The following is a 21,173-nucleotide window of genomic DNA, read 5'->3' as shown; positions in this document are numbered from 1 at the left end:
AACTTTAAGAAGTCAAAGTTAAACTTGTATGACCTATTAAAAATACTTCATTATTATAAGAAAAGAAAGGTACTTAAAACAATTAAATATTTAAAAATAAACTAAATCTTACATTCAGTCTTGATGTTTTTTACCAGATAAGATGTGAATCTTGAAGTTAAATTTTTAAGTACCAAACTACACAATGAGCTACCAATGTTTTGTCGAACATGGGTATTGAAATATACCATTGAGCTACAACTTTGATATAATGCTATTCCTCTGTCATTGGTATTGTCATTTAATAAAACTCAGAAAACACTTACCATAGAGAACCTAACAACACAACTTCTTTTAGTTTTATTGTCTTATGTTCTGTGGATTTTCATAATTTTAGATATTGTTCTGAAGAAACATTAAAAATATTTCTTTTCATCTAAGAATTAAACTTTACTTTTTAAAAGAACCTTGATGAGAAATTTCTATTTCTATATACCTATTAAATTTCAACATAACCATCACTTATTAAAATATTGTTTTTATACTTTTCCAATTGCAATGCTTATCATTCCTAAATATAAAATGCATAAAACACCACAGAAACTAATGAAGATTTAATGGTGAGCTGTCACTTGACCTTTGGAAGCATCATCGAATCAAACTAGGTAACAGTATTGTTAGTCAAGATCAACTTATATCTAATAATTATAATCTATTTTCAATAACGTACAACTTGTTTGATATATATGTTTCACAAATACAATATTATATTCACAACATTCAATATATATGGACCTGAGACAACAGAATATTTTGCTATCGCCTTCTGTAGTCAATAAACCTAACTAGGATTTCCTGAAAATGTTAACAGCTTTCATACAAATAGTTTAACACAAACGTTTTCAAGAGTGAAAAAATGAAAAAGAAACTATAAACAAAAAAAATCCTTGTTTGTAAGTCTTTTAAACTTCCCACTAGTTTCTGTTGTTCTATGCAGGAAATGTATCATTTTCCTGAAAAATACTACTCCCACATTCCTATATTTTGATGTAAACACTTAATATTCTCTATTCAATGGTATTTAAATGTTGTCTATAGCTATTTTCAAATCTGTGCATCATTTGTAGTTCTTGTAACCATGTGCTGCAAGATCATGGAAGAGCAAGAATGAGAGGTTCTACTAACAAAAACAGTGAAAGGAAAATCATGTGAGAAATAAAATACGAGTAATTATGTGCTCAATGGATAATAATATTTTTAGCAGGTATAAACCTACATTGGATCAGTAAAAAACTTGAGAAAACTGATAAAGGTGTTTATATGGAGACCCCTTGGAGCTGTAGAAAAATACAAGTTTGAACTTTTTCCTTTTGTGAATCACAATAAACAATATAAAATAACAGAACCTCAATTTTAAAATATTTTAGTTAAAATAAGAGTTAGAATTATTAATTTTTATTTGAAGTTTCAAATTTGATATGAAGTTATACATACACTTAACAACTGAAAAATGCTTTCTAAGTCTAACAGTTAATATAAAAGTCTCTTACAACAGAAACAATAAATATATTTTACCGTATTATATGTATGATATATACACATACAACTTTTACTAAAACAGTCCCTTATAATACAGTGTAATTAATATTTCATATTCTAAAGTAAGTATGACAAATAAAATTTTATAGAGATGTAAAAAACTAATTCATCTCATTTTGAGATTATGCTCCCACTTAAGATACAGAATAAGTGAAAATTTCCTGCCACTGACTGTTGAAAGAATTTTTAAAAATTACCCATTGTTCCATTTTAGGAAACAAGTTGTTTAATTTGGCATATTCACAAAATATTGAAATTTGCTCTTAAAAAATTGCTTAGAATCATACTCACTGAAAGAATTTAAAAGCTACAACTTCCCCTCCAGTGTTTTGGAAAGCATCCTTTATTTCTTCTTCACTCACACTTGTCCTAAAAATCAAATATACAATAGTTTGACAAGACCACTCTTTATAGATGTCTTGTAAGTTGTAATATTTAAAAGAAAAAATGCATGCCTGTGTTAACTATTAATCCTATCACAACAGGATCCTATATTTTTGCAGGCCTAGTAACCAGATAACCTGAAACAAATGCACATTATAACAGAAAACCACAACTGTTTATCCTAAGTATTTTAAAGTTGGTAACAGTATACATCTATTTAAGTTTACTGCCTTACTAGCTAGAGTGCCTGTCCCCCAGATCATGTAAATCCATAGTTAATGACAGGTTATCTTAGAACATTAAAAAGTTGCTTCCATGTAACAGTAAAAAGTGTACAAACTTCCATAAAAAAAAATGCAAGGACCCAACACACTGTTATGCCAAATTGGGTGTAGTAGTAGGAGAAACACAAAAACATCCATAAAAAAAACAACAAAAAATGCAAAATTGAAAATCTGAAGTTCCATACCAAAAGTGAAGATCCATCCACATCCTGAGTAGTAGTTACATGGATATACAACAGGCAATATTATTATTTCTATATAGACAGAACCATGTATAACTTCCCACATGAGTTATAAATCACTTAGCAAACTTGTAGCTCACATTACCCTATCAAATTACGTAAAGTATAGGCTACATGGAGAATACTTAGAGAAAAATTATTATTTATGTAATCTAGCCTTTTCTAACCTTAAAGTTTATAATTTTTATGTTTTAGTTGTTCTTTATAACAATAATAATAGTGTGAAAAATAAGAAATACAGTACTTATCCAGCTTTTATTTTTCTGTCAACTATTGATTAAACTTGACCCTACATTTTTTTATACTAATGGTACTACTGCAATAAATATTTTTTATTTAATCAAATAATAGACCTAAGAATATAGAATAATTACATAAAAGCTATACATTTTATAATTATGAATTTAAAAATGTAGCTAAGCTCATTAATTTGTTTCCTGTGGGAATAGTTTAAATTGAAAGAGAAGTAAACAGTTCTATGTACAGAAAACAATGCAATATTACATGTTATAGAATAAAACTTTGGCTTTCTAATGGTTATAAATAATATGCATGTTAGAACTACTGGCAACTTGTGACAAGTGGGTGTGGCAAGAGAGTTCTGATTGGCCACTTTATAGCTCTGAAACCAAATAAGATTAAAGGCTATAAAAATTATGCTTTGTCTGAGCAATAAGCTTATTATAGTGAGTAACTTTCATTGAATCCTGTACTTCTCTGCATGGTAAATAAATTATTGAAAGGGAAGAGGTAAATAAATGTCACAGTTCTATCATACTAGGAGAGTATCAATTCTACCTAATGGGAATAAAAAAAAGTTAAGATACTAAGAAAAACTGCTAAATAACACTTACGGAATGTTTGAAAGATGAAGAGTGGCTGATGGTGGAAAGATGTTTTGGTAGTTCTTAGAGCCTGGTTTTTTAAAACGGTGAAGCTGTGAACTGGTGAAATCTTTGGTCAAACCAGCATCCTGATATCAGTAAGTGGAAAAATTAATTTTCCATAAAAAAACCTGAAACTGGTAAAAGTACAAAACACAACTACTTTTTAAAGTTAAATCACAACAGTATCACTAAATCAACAAGGTATATTTAATAAATGGCCAAAACTTGTGTTTATTTACAAGTTTTTAATTTTAACCATTCAAAATTATTATTTCCCAGGTACATTTGTATGTCAGATTATATTAAAAGCTCTATGTTTTCAAAAAAACTAAAAACCAAATTATGTAATACATCACAAAAGTTTCCCAAATGCCCTTTAGTTTTTCCCAATGAAAAAAAAGGCCAAAAATAAAGATGAAAAAATTGATACAGTAGGCATTTGCAAATCTAACTTGATTAAATATATCTTAATATACTGTTTAATTATGAGATCAGCAACTTACTTGCTGACCTTCCTTTGGCATCTGAACAACCTGGTGTTTGGATATGTTCACTCTGATTTCTTTTCCATACAGTTTAATCTTGTCCAAATTGGTAAGAGCTAAAGACAGAATATTATATCAAATCTTCCCACACCTTGTTTTAGGCTAACAACAGATACAGAATTATTCAAATTTGAAACTGAATTATAATGAATGTAAAAACTTAATTCAACATAGAAGATAAGTTTTCTTACTGAAGAAAAGAAATATCTGTAACAGCCATGAAAACGAGTTTTTATCCAATCATTTGGATTAAAATGTGAAAAAGACAAGAGTCTACAATATACAAGTTCTTGCTCCTGGTTATGGCAAAAAAAACTTAATATATTTACTATAAAAATTGTTCTGCCTGTAGTGAAGCTATCATAAGGTGTATTTGTAGAAATTAACTCATGTAATATGACCATTGTTTTCAAAGGCTATACAAGTTCATTTGTGTAGTTTTATCCAGTTTAAGGTAAGCTTTCCTACTTTCCAACACTTAATTATGAGTGCCACTTCTCAACAACATTAATCTTCAGTACGTTGTTTATAATTATGAGAAGTATATTTTACAAGGTCATACTGGTAAAATTAATCTAACAATTGTCTCAAGATCAAATCATTCTCATTTTTAGATATCTAAACTGTTTACCTTTCAAGTGAAGTGTACAACATGCAAAATATAACCACCAAATAATTCTTAACTATTCTTATAACCTTCCTACAAATCAGCTAAAGAAATTACAATTTGCCCAATACAGTCAACTGTATGGTTACAGATTGGAACCGAGATTACTCAATAAAGTTGCAATTGTGGAACCAATAGTTTTGTAATTTTGCTTATTGAGTAGTTTTAAAGACTCATACTTAAGTAATGTGAGGAATATCATTCAGTTATTCTGAAATATGAATCTAAAGGTGGAAGGAGTATGCCAGGGTTATATAAATTTTGAACTAAGGTATATCTTCAAAGAGAAAGAAGAAAACCCCACCAAAATGTGATGCCATTTTACCAAGAGTCATCAAAAGTACCATTGTTCCAAATATAGTGTGCCTGATGAATTCCCTTCAGATTAAATAAAATTAACCGAAGTAATCAAAAGTATGTTTCTCTCTTAGATTCTGCTTCTGATACACTCTCAAGCACACCCTTAGTGTTTCAGACCAAACATCAAATCAGTGGGCAACAAGTATGTTACCTGAGTTATCTGTCCAAAGGTATTCAGTAGACTGTTATATCACTTGAAGCACAATCAGAGAAAACTTGTCATATGCATAGTATTATCATTATTGCTGGAATTTGGTGCTGCAATAATCATTAGACAGAAAGCACTCTTCCAATCAAATATACTGAAGATCATAATAAGCTTTTCAACTGGTCAACTTTATGTCCTGTGAGTTTAGATGCAAGATGTCACATGACAGAGTGATGAGCTATACTAGTCTGATACTGACTGTAAAAACAGTAGTGCTGTTAAAATATGTGTTAGTAGTAAGGGACTCAATTTCCACAAGTTCGCAAGACCAATTCCATCATTGAAGGTGCTCAGGATGCTAGTACAATCACCAATTACACTTCTGATGAATCAGAGAATGGTTAAATGTTGAATGTGAACATTCAGTGAACACAGTAATGTGAAATAGGGAATTTCTACATATGAATTTTGGAAAAAAAATTAAAATTGACTTCAGATAATTACTATGGCTTTGAACATTTTTGGAGGAAGGTGAGCAGAATATATGCAAGTAATGAATAGTGGGTAAAAATCCAAACTTATAGAAACTTGTCCTTTAATAAACAACTGCAATCATTTGAAAACTTACCTAACTGTGCTTGATGTGGCTCAGACATCTGGACGAGGGCATTGTCTTTTTTATTAAACAATATTTTAACACGCACAACATCTCCGTACACTCCTGGTGGAATAGAAGATGATATTCAAGAGAGAGAAAGGATGAAGATAGATCGATATGAGCTTACAAAGAAATGTTAACATTTTTTAATGAAATTTAAACAACAACAACACAGGTAGAAGCAATGTGAAAGTTCTGCACACAGCCTACTTGTTATATATTAAAACAAGATCAGACAGAAAGGGAGGGAAAATGTTTACAGTAAAAACAAAATTTACATACAGTTTGAAAAATACATGCTAGCAAACCTCTTAACACATTGTTTCTCCACTACTCTAAAAAACACATGCACAAAATAAAGAAAGTGACAAACTAGAAGTTCACTGTTTCTAAAATTTCATGTTAGTGTTTCAAACATAATATTTGGGTGATCTGACTGAGTTAGTCAATACTTAAATACAAAATGACACTTAATTTGCAAAATATAAGCAAGACATTCAACCTCTGCCAGTTTAAAATACAAATATTCACAATTATCAAGGGATAAAGTTTTGTAGACAAATTTGTGAATATTAAAATGAAACAATATTATGTCCATATTTGAAGATTTATTAAAATACTTGTTTAATGAAAACAACTAAAAAGTCCTATAGCATTAAGATTTCAAGTTTGTTCTTTTTTAATTTAAGTATTCAGTTTCTTAGTTTATCAACACTTTTGGTCTGTGATAATACTTTTGTGTTGAAACAGATGTACATATAATTGTGATGCTATGTACAAAAATAAATCTTTTTAGAATGTCTGAAAATAAAGTACAATCTTGGCAAGCTACTTCAACAAAGACTGATGTATAGTGAAATGAAAACTGTAAAATTCAAAGGTAAAACAAACTAGGGAAGTAAGTGTGTTATTACTGAGAAGAGATCTAGAACTAGAATTTTGAAAGATCAAACAAAAAAAAAGTGTGCTGGATCAAAAAACATACCAAAAAGGGTAAAGAGAGCATCGGGCGTGACCATCTAAAGGTCAGAGCAACAGGTGTGGAGCAGAGCAGCATAGTGGAAGGAATCAATGTTCCGAGCGAATGAATAAAGAAGTCCACACAGGAAGACATCAGCGGGCCAAGTAGGGAGAGAAAAATCATAAAAGATAAACGATCAGTGTGAGATTAATAGTAAGTTAAAGGTCACAAGTACAAACTTGCTCTTGAACAAAAACCACAACTAGCAAGAGATGAAAGGCTTGAAATAAATAAAAAGAAAAACCTAAGGACCCAGGCAATAGGTTACAAATGTTTTGCAAACTGTTTTTTTTAAACAGAAAAATTATTTTTCAAACTTACCATATTTTGACAGTTGGTTCTGTCTGAACCTTTTCACAATTAACTAAAACTACTTTATATTACATAAGTATAGAATGGTCTAAAATACAAATATTGTAACCATAGCAATCTTGAGCAGGCAAAGAAAATAGGCTATCACCAAATGTTAGAGAATGTTTCAAGCTTATCTAAAAAAATTAAGCTTGCATGGATTTAATTCTTTTTAAAACATATATAGATGGTGACATTCAGTTTGGAAACAACAGATATTCCAATTAATAATACTGATGAACTGAAATCTTGAAATCTAATACATTAAAGGTAATAAACTTTTTAGATGGTTATATTCTATAACTTTTGAAACATGACATTTTTTTTCTTACAAAGTACTATTTTTTTTATATTATATGTATCAGTGCAGAGGGAATATGTGCTGTTAGCATATGTTGCCATAAGTACTATTATGCATAACAATATTACAAAGTAAAAATCCAGAGAGCATGTTATATGGAGTCTTCTTGACCATTGAGATGATTTAATACAACATTAATGTAAAAGTTTAACCCTCTTGGAACAGGAGTTCCCTTTAAATACTTTTCTGCCCAAATCACTGTGTCACTTTCAAAATTTAGTTAAACAAATTTACTGTCAAGGTATGTGAATAAAATTATTATATGTGTTATGGTTCAAAGTTTTATGTCATAAGTTAAATCCTTTATTACAAACCAAACCTTTAAAACTACTTAAAACTTCAGATGTAATGTTATGCAACCAACCAGCTATGAAAAATTTCTACTTTGGCTTTCTGAATCTTTAGTTACGCAATGGTAATAGAAAGTATATCCAGCCACTAAAAATGTTATATAACCTTGACTTATTGTTTCCAAAGTACTCTGAATAAATACAGTTAAAACAAGTAACACATTTTTAACTCCTAACAGATACCATATCCACCTATAACAGATCTGAGTTTTATAGCCTACATGTAGATGTGTACATAACATGTATACAGTAATAAGAAAAAGGTCATTTTACACTATAATTTAATAACAATTATTTTGCATTGGTGCATACAGTGGAGCACCATTAAGCTGCAGACCAGTATACCATGAAATCACTTAAGCCACTGTAACAAGTCTTGTGAGCGAGGATTATCGCGGCTCACTGCTAATTTAAGAACGTGTAAAAATGCGGCTTACGAATTTAATACTGGCTTTATAACTTCAAGGGGATATTTAAAAAGGATTTGCTTTAATTTGGGAAATAAATAAAATATATTACAATAGAAATCGACCGTTAATCTACCTTATCCGCTCTCTATGTCAGCTTTATGGAGGCTGCCATTGTTACCAAATCATACCTCTCCATACATTAAAGTTAATCCGTGAAAAAAGTGATCAATAATTGAAGTATTATTTTTAATTCGATAATCCGATATAATGATCACACAATGGCCCGGATGAGGCTCCTTGGCGGAGGTGTTGGCGACTTCGGCTTTTCAGTCACAAAAGTTTAAGCCTCGGTTAAGCAGGTTGACCCCCCAAATACCGCTGCTTAACGGCGCTCCACTGTACTTGTTGTCACGGTTCATGTAAAATTGGCTTTAGTACTGTTGGGTGCTTGATTGACTATAATACATGAGGTTATTTTTTAACTAAATATGTTATTGTTAGAGATACAGCTTACATTGTATTTAAATTTTACTATTCTATTTTAGTTAATGTATTAGGTATGTTTTGAAATACACAAGTAGAAGGTCTAAACATTTTTGTATTATACGTGATGCTTTGCTTTCACTCTCAAGGTGTATGAAATTATGATCTGAACAAAAATTTGTCCATGGTTTGTGCGTGTCTCTCAAAGAAACTGTGATATGCCTGGAGGGCAACATTGACTTGTGTCAAGATGAAAGTAATAAAGGACAAGAAAGGAAAATAAAACATTAAAATTTAAAGAAAAAAAAAATTGGTGAAATTTCAAAAGGAAAATCTTTAAAGATGTTCTACAAAAAATAAAAGATATGCATTTGTTTCCTATTTCCTAATTTTCATTACTTCATTGCATTGTTTCTTGATTATAATAGCTTGAGCTACTGATATGGTAGAAAAAATGAAAAATAAGATATAAACATTTACCTTAAAAACTTTTGGCATCCTCTCATGAGATTCTAGACATTATGCAAACAAAATATGAAAAAAACTATTTTTATACTTAAAATGATATTACCTCACACTTGATTTGTTAACAGTTTGAATGCAAGGAACTACAACAGAAAAATAACATTTTTAGTAAAAAACAATTATAAAGCTGTCATAGTTTGTGCACAAAATCTTTAAAAAAACTCTCACCAGTTTCTTGAGAGGATATGTTAAGAAATAAAGTTCCTACATATATTATTGTACAAGAGAGTGTTGTGACTTGATTTCATCAAATTGCCTTAGCTCATCATGAAAGGGTTAAATATTTCTAATTTTATGACCATTAGATGGTTATTTTGAATCAAATGTTTGCTTTAAACATACCAATGTGTCAATCTTTTCATTATGTCACTAAACTTTAATATGCATATTAATTTTTCAATGGTAAAACATATTTCATTATTTTAACATGAAAAATATTTATAACATCTATAACACACAAAATGATTAAAATAATAAAAAAAGAATGAAGATCAATATTAAAAGTGTGCTTAGCAAATAATACATGTTTTACCTTCAGAGAACAACTATTTGTAAGCAATTATGGAAAACTGAACAATATGCATTAGTCTGAGGCATATCACTTCTTCCTTGGACAATGATTAATTATTATAAAATTAGTCCCAGAAAAATGAATTTTGATTTCCTGGCTTTAATAGCCAAGCAAATGTACAAATAATAGCATTCAAATAGTTAACTTAGAAGGATTAGGATTAGTGATATGAATGGAAATCTCATGACAAGACAGACTTCAGATTGGATAATCAGCTATTGAAGTTATAAACTTTGATTCAAAAGTACAAAACAATCTTTCCCTTAGTGAGAATTTAGCTCTAATTTCACTGAAACATGAAAATGAAATTATTATTAAACCAAATGATAAGTGCACTCACTGCCTTTGTCATTTAAGACAAAACTGACTATATCAACAAAGCTTACTGACAACTTAATGACACAAACCACTATAAAAAGATTGATTTGTACCCCCTCATGGCAATTTGTTAAAAAACTGTCGAAGAAAAGCGATGTAGTTTAAGAGACTAGCCAATGCATCAGCTGTGAAACATTACAGTTCCTTTTGCCTAAACACCCAGTTCCAGATTGCTTTTACATGTTACCAAAAATATACAAACTCAATAATCCTGGTCATCCTATTATATCTAACTGCAGTATACGTACTGCACACTTACTTGCTTATGTTGACCACCACATCAAAAATATCCCCCCCCCCACATTTGATGTCATACATTAAAGACACAATATATATTCTAAACATGATCTCTCACATTAACAGCAATAGAAAACTTTCAAACACTATTTTCTGTACTATGAATGTTTCTTTTCTATACACAAACAATCACCATGACAGAGGCCTAAAAACCCTAGAATCCTCTCTGCAAAAACTAGACGAACCCAATACTCAAATTATTACAGACTTAGTTGAGCTAGTACTTACATTTAAAGGTTTTGAATTTAATAATGAATTCTATATTCACACAAAAGGCCCAACTATGAGCTCCAAGATGGCACCAAACTATGCCAACATGTTTGTGGGAGACTTAGAGAAGAAACATTTCGAAATTGCACAGATAAACCAACATTTTGGACACATTTTTGGACATTTTTTTCATTTGGGTAGGAGATGAAGATTCATTACTATCATTTTATAAACATGCAAACACCTTCCACAAGTCTATCAAATTTACTCTAGACTACTCCACTACCTAAATAAGTTTCTTGAATGTAACCCTAATATTAAAAGATGATGATCTACACACTGATTTGTACTCAAAACCCTCCACACCTCAAACATATCACATTCAATCAAGCACTTTGACTAAAGATATGCTCTGATAGCAAGAACTATGACTGTCACATTAATTCTTTGAAACAGACTATGACGGAAAGAGGTTATAAACAAAACACTATCACCCAACAAGTTGAGAAAGTTAACAATATACCATGTATGCCTGCTCAAAAAGAATCACTAAAAACCAATTCTTTTTATGTTTCATTAGTTATTACCTATAACCCAAAACTAAAAAATCTACCCTGCATACGGAAAGAATACTTTTACCTCCTTCAACTTCATGATCAATTAAAATATATTTTTTACGGACGTTCCTGTCATTTCTTTCAGAAAGAATAAAACTTTGCATTAACACTCAGTTCCTGCTAAAGTAAACTCTAAGCCAACACCAGGTGGAAGTCAACCTTGCAATAGGAAGCAATGTCAAACCTGTAAGTTCATACAGGAAATGGATAAAGTTTCCAGTAAAGACAAACAAAGGCAGTTCAAAATCACTAATTTCATAAACTTATCTACGAAAAATGTTATTTACTTAATCCAATGTCAAAAATACAATTTTCAATATGTAGGTCAAACCAAAACAACTATACGAGGATGTTTTAATAACCACAAATCAACAGAAACAAAGAAAGAGCTTCTGGTTGCAAAACACTTTAACATGCTTGGACACTCTCTTGGAGACATTAAACTTATGGGTATAAAGACAAATTTTGCATATAACAGAAACTGGGACTGTTAAATACTGTAACACCAAATGGTATCAATCTCAATCCTAGGGTTGTTGACTTTTGAAAGTCTCTGAAAAGATTCCCAAAACTAAATTCATGACTAAACTTACTTTACATTATTAGTACTATTCTTCTTTACAAATCTCTCTCTCTATGTGTATATAAATATATATACATATACACATATACTGCTTTGATTTCCTATATAGTGAGCTACATTACTTTCTGTATTTCCCACTGCCATTTGCTGTTACTTAATTTTATTGTTTCTTTTATCTTTATATAAATTAGTTAATAGTTCTTATAACTATTATGAATTTTACACAAAACTAAACCTGACACAAGTAACTCTAGGTTACGACTAGCTAGTTCTCAAGGCTAACTCATGTTGAACATCTGGTTAATGTGACAATGACATCCGAGCCTATATATTTAATCATGCTCATTAAACATAACCCTTTATTCTGCTGAAGAAGAAGAATCAACTAATTGAAAGTGCTTGAGTTTTGGGTCTCGTTTTGAAAATATTACAACTTTGATAGGTGATCCTATGTGCTAATTATTTAACCTGAATTGATAGTGTTTAAGAAAACAATGATGTTTTATTAACATTATCCATTCAACAGTTATTGACAATAACGTTAGTGAACAGAGTTGAAAAGTTTCGCACAAGAACAATGGAATTAGCTTTCTGAATAAGTCAAGCTTCTTCAAACCTATCAACTTTCACAACTGATAACATGTATGTATGCATGTTAAATACTTCCACAAAAAAAGTATGCAGTTATGCTTTATAGAAGTTACAAGGCTTGAACTTTTCGAAAAGTTACTGGTTTACATGGAGTGTACATGTTGGGTATTAAGAATACTTTTTCTTGAGACACACAGAATACATGTTATGAATACTTTTGCAAATATGTGAGGTTTGAATGTTATTCACAAGACACTAAAGTTGTGTTTTCTGATGATTATTAAACTATGAAAGTAAGAAAAAGACGAAGTATACAAACATTCTGAAGTAAATACATACATATAAAGTTTTGAGATTCATAAAGAGAAAGTATATTTGTAAAATCAGAGTATTTACAGCCAGTACTACAGAGAAATGTTTACATAAAACAATCATCAGTTAACTGATATTCCTTTAATAAATTTAAAGAAAGAGCCATTTTGTATAATATGTGTATATACACTACCATTAATGTAAAAGGCACAATTAAAAATGAATTACTAACACATTAACTCATGTTACAGCTCCAGCTTATGTTCTTATATTGATGTAAATGATGTATAACCTAGAAAATATATAAAATTTTATGTTCCAAAAAATATGAAACTTTTTCTTTCCACTTTATCTTTAAAAACTGGATGATTTACAGTACATCATATACAACTATTTTAACATGATAATTATACAAAATACTATACAGTATCTATAAAGCCTTTTTAACGTGAAATTTATTAATTGTTGAGCAACTAACGTCATATCATAACACAGGTGTCATTAGTTTACAAAATTATTCAGGTGAAAATTACAGTTTATCAATCTAATTAATTCTGATAATTAAATGGAAACTTCATGTTATAAATGTAGATTATTGTCAGTGTGAGCCAGTTTCAGTGAGCACATTCCACTTACAGGCTAAAAGTCACAAACATAACCATCACATACCTCTTCATTGAGATTGCTGACCAACAGAACACACCCTCCAAATGACTGCTGACCAGAAAGCCTAATCCCACCTAGGCCTAAGGTTGCACTGGTAGCAGCAACAGGAGATAGAGCAAATGCCCCTAATGGAATGCCTTTAAAAAAAAACAACAGTACATCCAGGTGAAATAAACTAATAAAGTGTGAAACTGATGAATATTATTTTGTCTGCTCTTAAAGTCACACATGAAAATGTAAAAATTATACATAAGGTATTTTTGCATGTATGTTACTATGCCAATAATGATGCAAAGCTTGCAAGGTCTGTAACACAACTGTTTTACACCTACTTAAAAGCAAACTTGTTGTAATACTTTGTGACATAAAAGAAAAAACATAACAGATGAAAGTTCTGCAACATTTTAGGTAAATGCATGACAAAACTCAATGAATTGGTCATATCTAGTATTGTTCCTTAAATAATTTATGTGAATATGAAGAACAGAAACTAAATTTCATTTTACAAGCCTCAATCTTACTGTAAAAAAGGCAAATTTATCCACTACTTAACAGTAAAACTTCTCCTGTTTACACCAGACAGAAATTAGATTTTTACTCCTTTATTCAAGAAAAAACAAATTACTAAAAAAATATACTTCACAAAATAAAAATAAAATATTGATGCTTGCAACTAAAATATTTTTAATATACACTGCTGGCCAAAATCTTAAGGCCAATGAACATAAAGAAAAAATATGTATTTTGCATTGTTAGACTTAATCACTTATTTGAGTAGAGCTTTGAGAGATGAAAATAAGAAAAGGGAAAATCAAAATCAAAATCTTTTTAGCATTTAATGGGAAAAATGTGAACACTATAAAATTAGCCTAAATACTAGCTGGTCAAAAGTTTAATACCATACCAAAGAGAAGTCCTAAACAGGGTAGGAAATGCCCAACAAGAGGTCTCAGTAGTGAGTTGCACAACCATCATTGCGAATAACTTCAAACATTCACTTTGCATGGTCGATACAAGTGTTTGCAGAAGGCTGACTGGAATGTTATTCCAAACGATGAAGAGGCTTCATGAAGATCATGCACTGTTTGAAATTGATGTCTATTTCTATAGACTTCCCTTGCCATCCACCCCAAACATTTTCAAATGGATTCAGTTCGGGCAAACACGCTGGATGATTAAAAAAAATCTCATTATTCACCATGAAAAAGTCCTTTGTCCTGCAGGCATTGTGGATTGCAGCATTGTCCTGCTGAAAGATAGTCATTTCCACACAAGCAAGGGCTTTCAGTCAATAAGGATGCTCTCTCCAACATGCCAGTGTAGCCAGCTGCTGTTTGATGCCTCTGTATAACCTGAAGCTCCATTGTTCATGAAAGGAGAAAGCACCCCAGATCCTGATGGAACCTCCTCCATTGTGTCATGTAGAAAATGTCTCCGGTGGGGTATCCTTATCGTGCCAGTAATGTTGGAAGCCATCTGGACCATCCAGGTTAAATTTTTTCTCATCAGAGAACAAAACCTTCATCCACTTTTCTACATCCCATGTTTGGTGCTTCTCAGCAAAGTTCAACCAAGCTGTTTTGTGGTGTGGAAGGAGGTGTGGCCTTTGAAGATATTTATGGTTTTTAAAGCCTTTCTCTTGTAGATGCTGTCTTATTGTTTTTGAGCTGCATTCTGTGTCCTTAAGGGCCTTAATCTGACTTGACGATCAGTTGGTGTTTTGCAGGATAACCCGTCAAATCCTCCTGCTCAATTTCTTGGCCGATCACTTGAAATTCTCGTTCTGTATCCCTCAGGGTCTTTTATGAAATTTGCAACAGCAGTTTTACTTCACCCAATCTCATCAGCGATGGCACGTTGAGAGACTTTGCTTTTGCAGCTCGACAATTCTGTCAACTTTTTAGCCTTTGCCATATTTTGACCCAATGTAATGCAGGAGATGTCAGTGGGAGATGTTGACAATGCTAATGCTTGAACACAAATGACTAAATTTCGTTACGTGTTTACCGATTAATGCTTCGTTTCAGTATGGTCTTAAACTTTTGACCAGCTAGTATTTAAATTAATTTCATAGTGTTTTAGCATTTAATAGGGAAAATGTGAAATGTTTTTTTATTTTTATTTTCCCTTTTCTTATTTTCATCTTTCAAAGCTCTTGCCAAATAAGTGGTTGAGTCTAACAATGCGAAATGCACATTTTTTCTCTATGTTCATTGGCCTTAAGATTTTGGCCAGCAGTGTATGTGACAAATATAGTTTATTGTGCATGCTTGTGTAAACAAAAGAGAACTAGTTTCTTAAATGTTGCAATAGGTATTCTTTCTTTTATTATTCTATCATGTGAATGGAACAATTTCTAGTTTAGGACAAGACAAAGAAATATCTTCACTTTCAAATTACTTTCAGGTATGCCATCAAGTAAAAATGTTTAAATTGAAATACTCCTCTGTGCACCCCAGACAAGAGAAATGAACAAATAAAGATCAAATTGTACAAGAAAACAACCATACTTTTAGGTAATAAAAAAAAAACTGAAAATACACAAAGGATTAAAATTTTTTTATATACTTTCAAAGAAAAATACAGAAAATTGAAATGTTAAATAAAAAGGTTTCCTTAAAAAAGTTAGTATATCATTTTATATATACACTGAAGCACACATTTAAGGAAAACAAAAATGGTAAACAGCATACCTCCAGCAGCACTATAGGCAGCTGTTAGTGGTGATCCAAGGCTGGGCAGACCTGTGAAAGGGGATCCCATCATGCCCATAGCACCTTGTTTAGGATAACAAACCGTACATTCAAGATGCAACTAAATCTTTGTTTTCATTTGTTGAATAAAATCTACAAACTATTTCATGCATAAAAAACCTTGCAATTTTTTAATTATAATATTGTATGACAAAGACATTTCATTGTTGGATAAGCGATAAAAACAGAAAAAGAAAAATATTTCTATTAGTAAAATAAAGAGTTATTTAAAACCATAAGAAAAATACAATTTTTGGCTTCTTTTAAGTGCAAAACTACACTACTAACTTGAGGTGCCACAACACAAGGTTCGTACACATAATACATTTATGAACAAAAACAAAATTAGTCACAAAAAAAAGTCACACAACTGAAAATCATATACTGGAATGGCAAAAACTAATCAACACACATCTAAAAAGGTTCTTATTATATCCATAACATGATACTAATTCACTCACTATTTTTAACTTCAATTTTTATCTGCAGCCAGAAACAGAAAATGACAAAATCATTTTAAGTTTAAACAGGCAATAATTACAAAGCATTTATTCACTACTGAAATAAATAAGTCAGCTTCGTGGCAGTAACATGCAATTTATACTACTACTATATTCACAAAAAATCACCCAAGAAAAAAAAAAAAAAGATCAGTTTTAAAAGATTTGTTTTTCATCACACACACACATGTAACTCATTCTCACCTCCAATCCCAAGACTGTCTAATCCCTGATCTCCTATGGGTAAAGTAGGATTGGTAAAATCTCTACTTTTGTCATTGTTGTACTTCACATTCAAGTTTGTCAATTTGGAATAGTCTATTCTTAATGTGCAGCAAGAATTGTAGATGTTCTGTCCATCCAAAGACTGCAGGATACACAGATATATTAAATTTAACTGTAGACATGTTTTTGAAAAATGCTTGTTACTTGTAAATAAAAAATTCTAATAAATGACATTTCACTACTTGTACTACACAGCATATCTTTTACATTTCTATCTTGAGAACCTCTCATGTATAACTAATGTCATCTTTTAAAACTCAAACAATCTCGTTCAAATTATGTTAAAAAACACTGACCTATAAAAGTTTTTTCAATTAATTTTACTTAGCTTCTTAACAAGATGTAATTTTGAGACATGAAGTTAGAAATTTCTCACCATTTCATATTCACACAATTTATCCTTTAAATTTTTTAAAGAACAAGCAAAATTAGTAACTAAAAGTCAGTAAGGTTTAGTTTTCAAGTACTATTTCCTTGAAATACATAGAAAAATGGACTTTTTTTACAACCATTTTAGGCCAACAGGGTCAACAGAAACAAGATGACCAACATTTGGATTTTGTTCAAAGTGTGTTACCACGTACAAAAATGCAAAGATGTTTACATAAAAAAATTACACTGGTTTGTTTGACTACTTTAAGTATAACAGAATTATGTAAGTTATTCTATTTGTATATTTTTAATTTAATTATTTATAGAAAAAGATGGATGATCTAATACCAAAAAAAATTGTTGGAACTTGATCATTTGCCACAATCTGAAATCCATAGTTGAGTTTTCAAGCTAGTATTTAGCAGAAAAATATCTTCACACAGTACTTAATGATATATCAAAGTATCTGAACAATAAGTTAAAGTAGGATTTCAATAAGGGGTTTCAAGGTCAAAAAACCTACACGAGCACAATAAGGTTATGATAAAATACTGTGAATATATTGCAATTTTGTAAGAGGGGAATTTTGACACACAAGTTTTTGAATCTATACTGATTTATTACTGTTACAAGTTCTATAATATTCTAATTACACTTCATCTGGAGATATAGTATTACTAGTTTAATAGAAAGAGGGTTTGAATAGGAAAAAATGGCAAGAGAAATAACTCCACTACAGTGTTATCAAGACACATTCTTTATAACAGTATGTTGTATTCCAAGTAACTTTGGAGATTATATGAATCATAAATCAATGAGCATTGATCACATAACAAAAAGTGGTATGTTACTAAAATTGGTAAGAATATTTTTGATTGATATATTTCAATAATTCACTGTTCATTTGTGTCATTAAAATTTTAACTATATAATCTAGCAAGTAGAGGCTTATGACTGTTTTTCATATTTTAACTTATAAAGTTGTAGATGGTTGACAAGATACTAAATATTAGGGAAAAAATGGATCAATGGAAAATGGTTCTATGAGTAGCCAACTATTTGAAGTATATGAAAATCTTGACTTCAAGAATTTTACAGATTAGAGATCAATAAGTACTGGTCATATAACAGAATGCTATGTTTTTGGGATAAGAATTAACTATGTTTTTGAACAAGATAACTTATTGTTGCAATGCTTTAGTAACAGAACATTTACCATTCACCAATAATAAAAAGTAACAATGCAATTTAAGAATAAGGCAGAAATCAGGATCTATAGTTCATCATGCCTACTCAAGTTACTTAATATTTTTGTAACACATAACTAGCTGGGAATTCATGCAATTTTGTCAAACAATTGTCACATATACATCTACGATGGGGACTGTAATGTTGACAAGTGCATCTTAAGCCACAGCATACATCAGTATTAGATTTGCAGCTACATTTAACCAGCATAGCAGTTTGTATGATATTGAATTTTTATCAGCAGTAGGAATTAAAGAATTGGATTAGTGACATTTGCATTTTTCAAATACCAAGAATAACATTTATTTACATGATTGTTAGTTTCTACAAGATCAATAACTTTCACAGGTTACCTAATGTTAAAACTTTTCGGACTTATTAATGGTTTAAAACTGTAATCAATATATAGTAGTTAATTACTTTTGCTATGGCCTTCACACTTTGAAAACTAACTGTCCTCAAGCTACAGTTACAAACTACTATTCATGATTTACTCAGTCAATAACCAATACAATTATCACTGTCAAGTCAAAGGATTTTTGCATCCCCAAATACCCTAAACACCCTCCCAAAACAATTTCTGTACTGATTTTTAACTCGCAGTTGAGGAGCTATGAATAATACATAAAATATGTGAAAAACTTTCTTATTTCAATGGTGTTTTTATTTATTTGTATTAGAATATATATCTTCTTTTACCTCATTATGCTTGCACATTTCTTTACTTTCTCGGACTCCTTTATTTCAACCCATGCTTATGTTGCATTGCTTCAATACATCAGTGTCATACATGTCTGTTAATAACCACTTCAAAACTGTACCTTGGACTTTATAACAAATAAGAAAATTCTGGTATCTTTTTTTCACTTTTTGCAGTAGCAGATTCCTTTCCCCCCCAGAAATAAGAGTCAATATAATGACAAAATTATTTAAATGAAATCCTCTTACAAACGAGATCAAATATGTTAACATTCTATATAATCATTTTATTTTAATATGTTAAAAACTTGTTTTCTTTTTCTACGTACAGAACAGCACTATGTATGAACTAAACGTAAACATCCACCATTTTGTTTCTGCTTGCTCCATTTAGCTAAACTAGTCTAAAGAAATCCAAGTTTCTATGTATTTTAAGATACTACCTGGTACTGACTTTGATCAATGTTGTTTCTCAGCCTCTTAATTATTCAAACTTTATTTACCAATTTTGCAGCTTGTGCAGTGATGACATCTGGATACTGAATAAGAGCTTGGAATGTGTCTAAAAGAAAACAAAAAAATAATAATGTGTGCAGTGTTAGAAACCAGGCAGTATCTTTTTCTTTACAGAACTTTACATGGCAAATTACAGCCAGTAATGTCTAAGATTCTTTAGAAAAAATAAAGTTTTAAAAAATGAATTATTAAACAGAGGAGATCTGAATATCTGTGTAAGAATGTGACAGGACCTTTTCTAAGAATTATGTAAAAATAGTAATCCTAAGTACTGGTCACATAATTTAGTTAAGGAAAAATAAATATGATACTATTACCTTGCAAGTGAGATCGTAATAATGACATGAGAAACACTGAATCAAGAAGATTTAAAATTTTAGAGGCCATAGATGTATGTAAAAATATAACAGATCACATAAGAAATTCTTTCTTCATTAATAGATAAGTATATGTTAAGAAAAAGCAAAATTAAATATCCAAGTTTTTATGAAGTCATTAAAAAAAAAACAACTTGCACAGAAAGGACTACGTAATTTTGTCCACACAAAAGCAATTGAAATACATTTAAACATTTTTTCTAAATTTCAAATGATGTAGCGCAGCTTTTATCTAAGTGTGAGAACCTGCCACTAGCATTAAAAGAACATTTACCTATTTTACTTTACAAAACACTCAGATGAAATATTTTAAATACTTCTATAAAAATTTAAAAGATCAGTCATTTTACAAATAACATTACAATGTTTGTTTTCAGCACATAATATTTGAATATTTATTCATTATTCATATCAAATACTTACTGTTTTTGGTGAATGTTATAATCTTCAAAACTTTTCCAACTCTAGAAAATATCTGAAACAAAACAGAAGAAACAAGTAACAATTAAGGACATAATATACTGAAGGTTACTGAAACTTTTAATACATATTTGAAACAGACATTCTCATCAGAATCACAGTACACTAAATTATACTATTACATTTACTGCATACAACAAACACCATACACAGATACCAAAGCAAGTTACACAGTGAAGTAGCACTTTAAACAAATTTTATTCCTGAGAAAAAAATTGCTTTCAATCATGCATAGTTATTGATTAAAACTGAGATAATAAGAACAATAACTACAAACTGTACCTGGTATAGAACATCAAGAGTGATGGGATAGACCTGGTTGTCTACTATGACCCTAAGTACTGTGTTTGGTCCACCCTGGGTTTCAATTTTGTTAGACAGGGCTTGGGCTGCTTGTAAAGCTGCTTGTGTCGATATCTGGTGTGTAACAGTTAAAAACTGAAGATTGTTATACCTGCAACTTA

The 21,173-nt window shown here is 30.5% G+C and overlaps 1 protein-coding gene across 14 annotated transcripts in view; it reads right to left on the bottom strand.

Annotated features, from left to right (window-relative positions):
* LOC143249335 (polypyrimidine tract-binding protein 1-like) overlaps positions 1-21,173 on the bottom strand; it is a 68,246-nt gene that overhangs the window by 5,219 nt on the left and 41,854 nt on the right. For 12 of the 14 annotated variants that reach the window (XM_076498984.1, XM_076498989.1, XM_076498986.1 and 9 more), the window contains 11 exons: positions 20,992-21,126; positions 20,653-20,704; positions 19,840-19,898; positions 16,937-17,099; positions 16,173-16,256; positions 13,483-13,616; positions 6,739-6,772; positions 5,724-5,816; positions 3,879-3,976; positions 3,343-3,461; positions 1,870-1,947 (listed from right to left, as the gene is read on the bottom strand). In XM_076498984.1, the coding sequence (XP_076355099.1) occupies positions 1,870-1,947; positions 3,343-3,461; positions 3,879-3,976; positions 5,724-5,816; positions 6,739-6,772; positions 13,483-13,616; positions 16,173-16,256; positions 16,937-17,099; positions 19,840-19,898; positions 20,653-20,704; positions 20,992-21,126 (1,049 nt within the window). The remainder of the gene's footprint in view (positions 1-1,869; positions 1,948-3,342; positions 3,462-3,878; positions 3,977-5,723; positions 5,817-6,738; positions 6,773-13,482; positions 13,617-16,172; positions 16,257-16,936; positions 17,100-19,839; positions 19,899-20,652; positions 20,705-20,991; positions 21,127-21,173) is intronic. The other 2 variants (XM_076498994.1, XM_076498999.1) reach the window with 1 other exon arrangement.

The sequence above is a fragment of the Tachypleus tridentatus genome, chromosome 4 (genome assembly GCF_004210375.1).
Source record: "Tachypleus tridentatus isolate NWPU-2018 chromosome 4, ASM421037v1, whole genome shotgun sequence".
Taxonomy (NCBI): Eukaryota; Metazoa; Arthropoda; class Merostomata; order Xiphosura; family Limulidae; genus Tachypleus; species Tachypleus tridentatus.
Note: the sequence above shows the minus strand (reverse complement) of the source record. Positions and strands in the feature narration are given on the sequence as shown.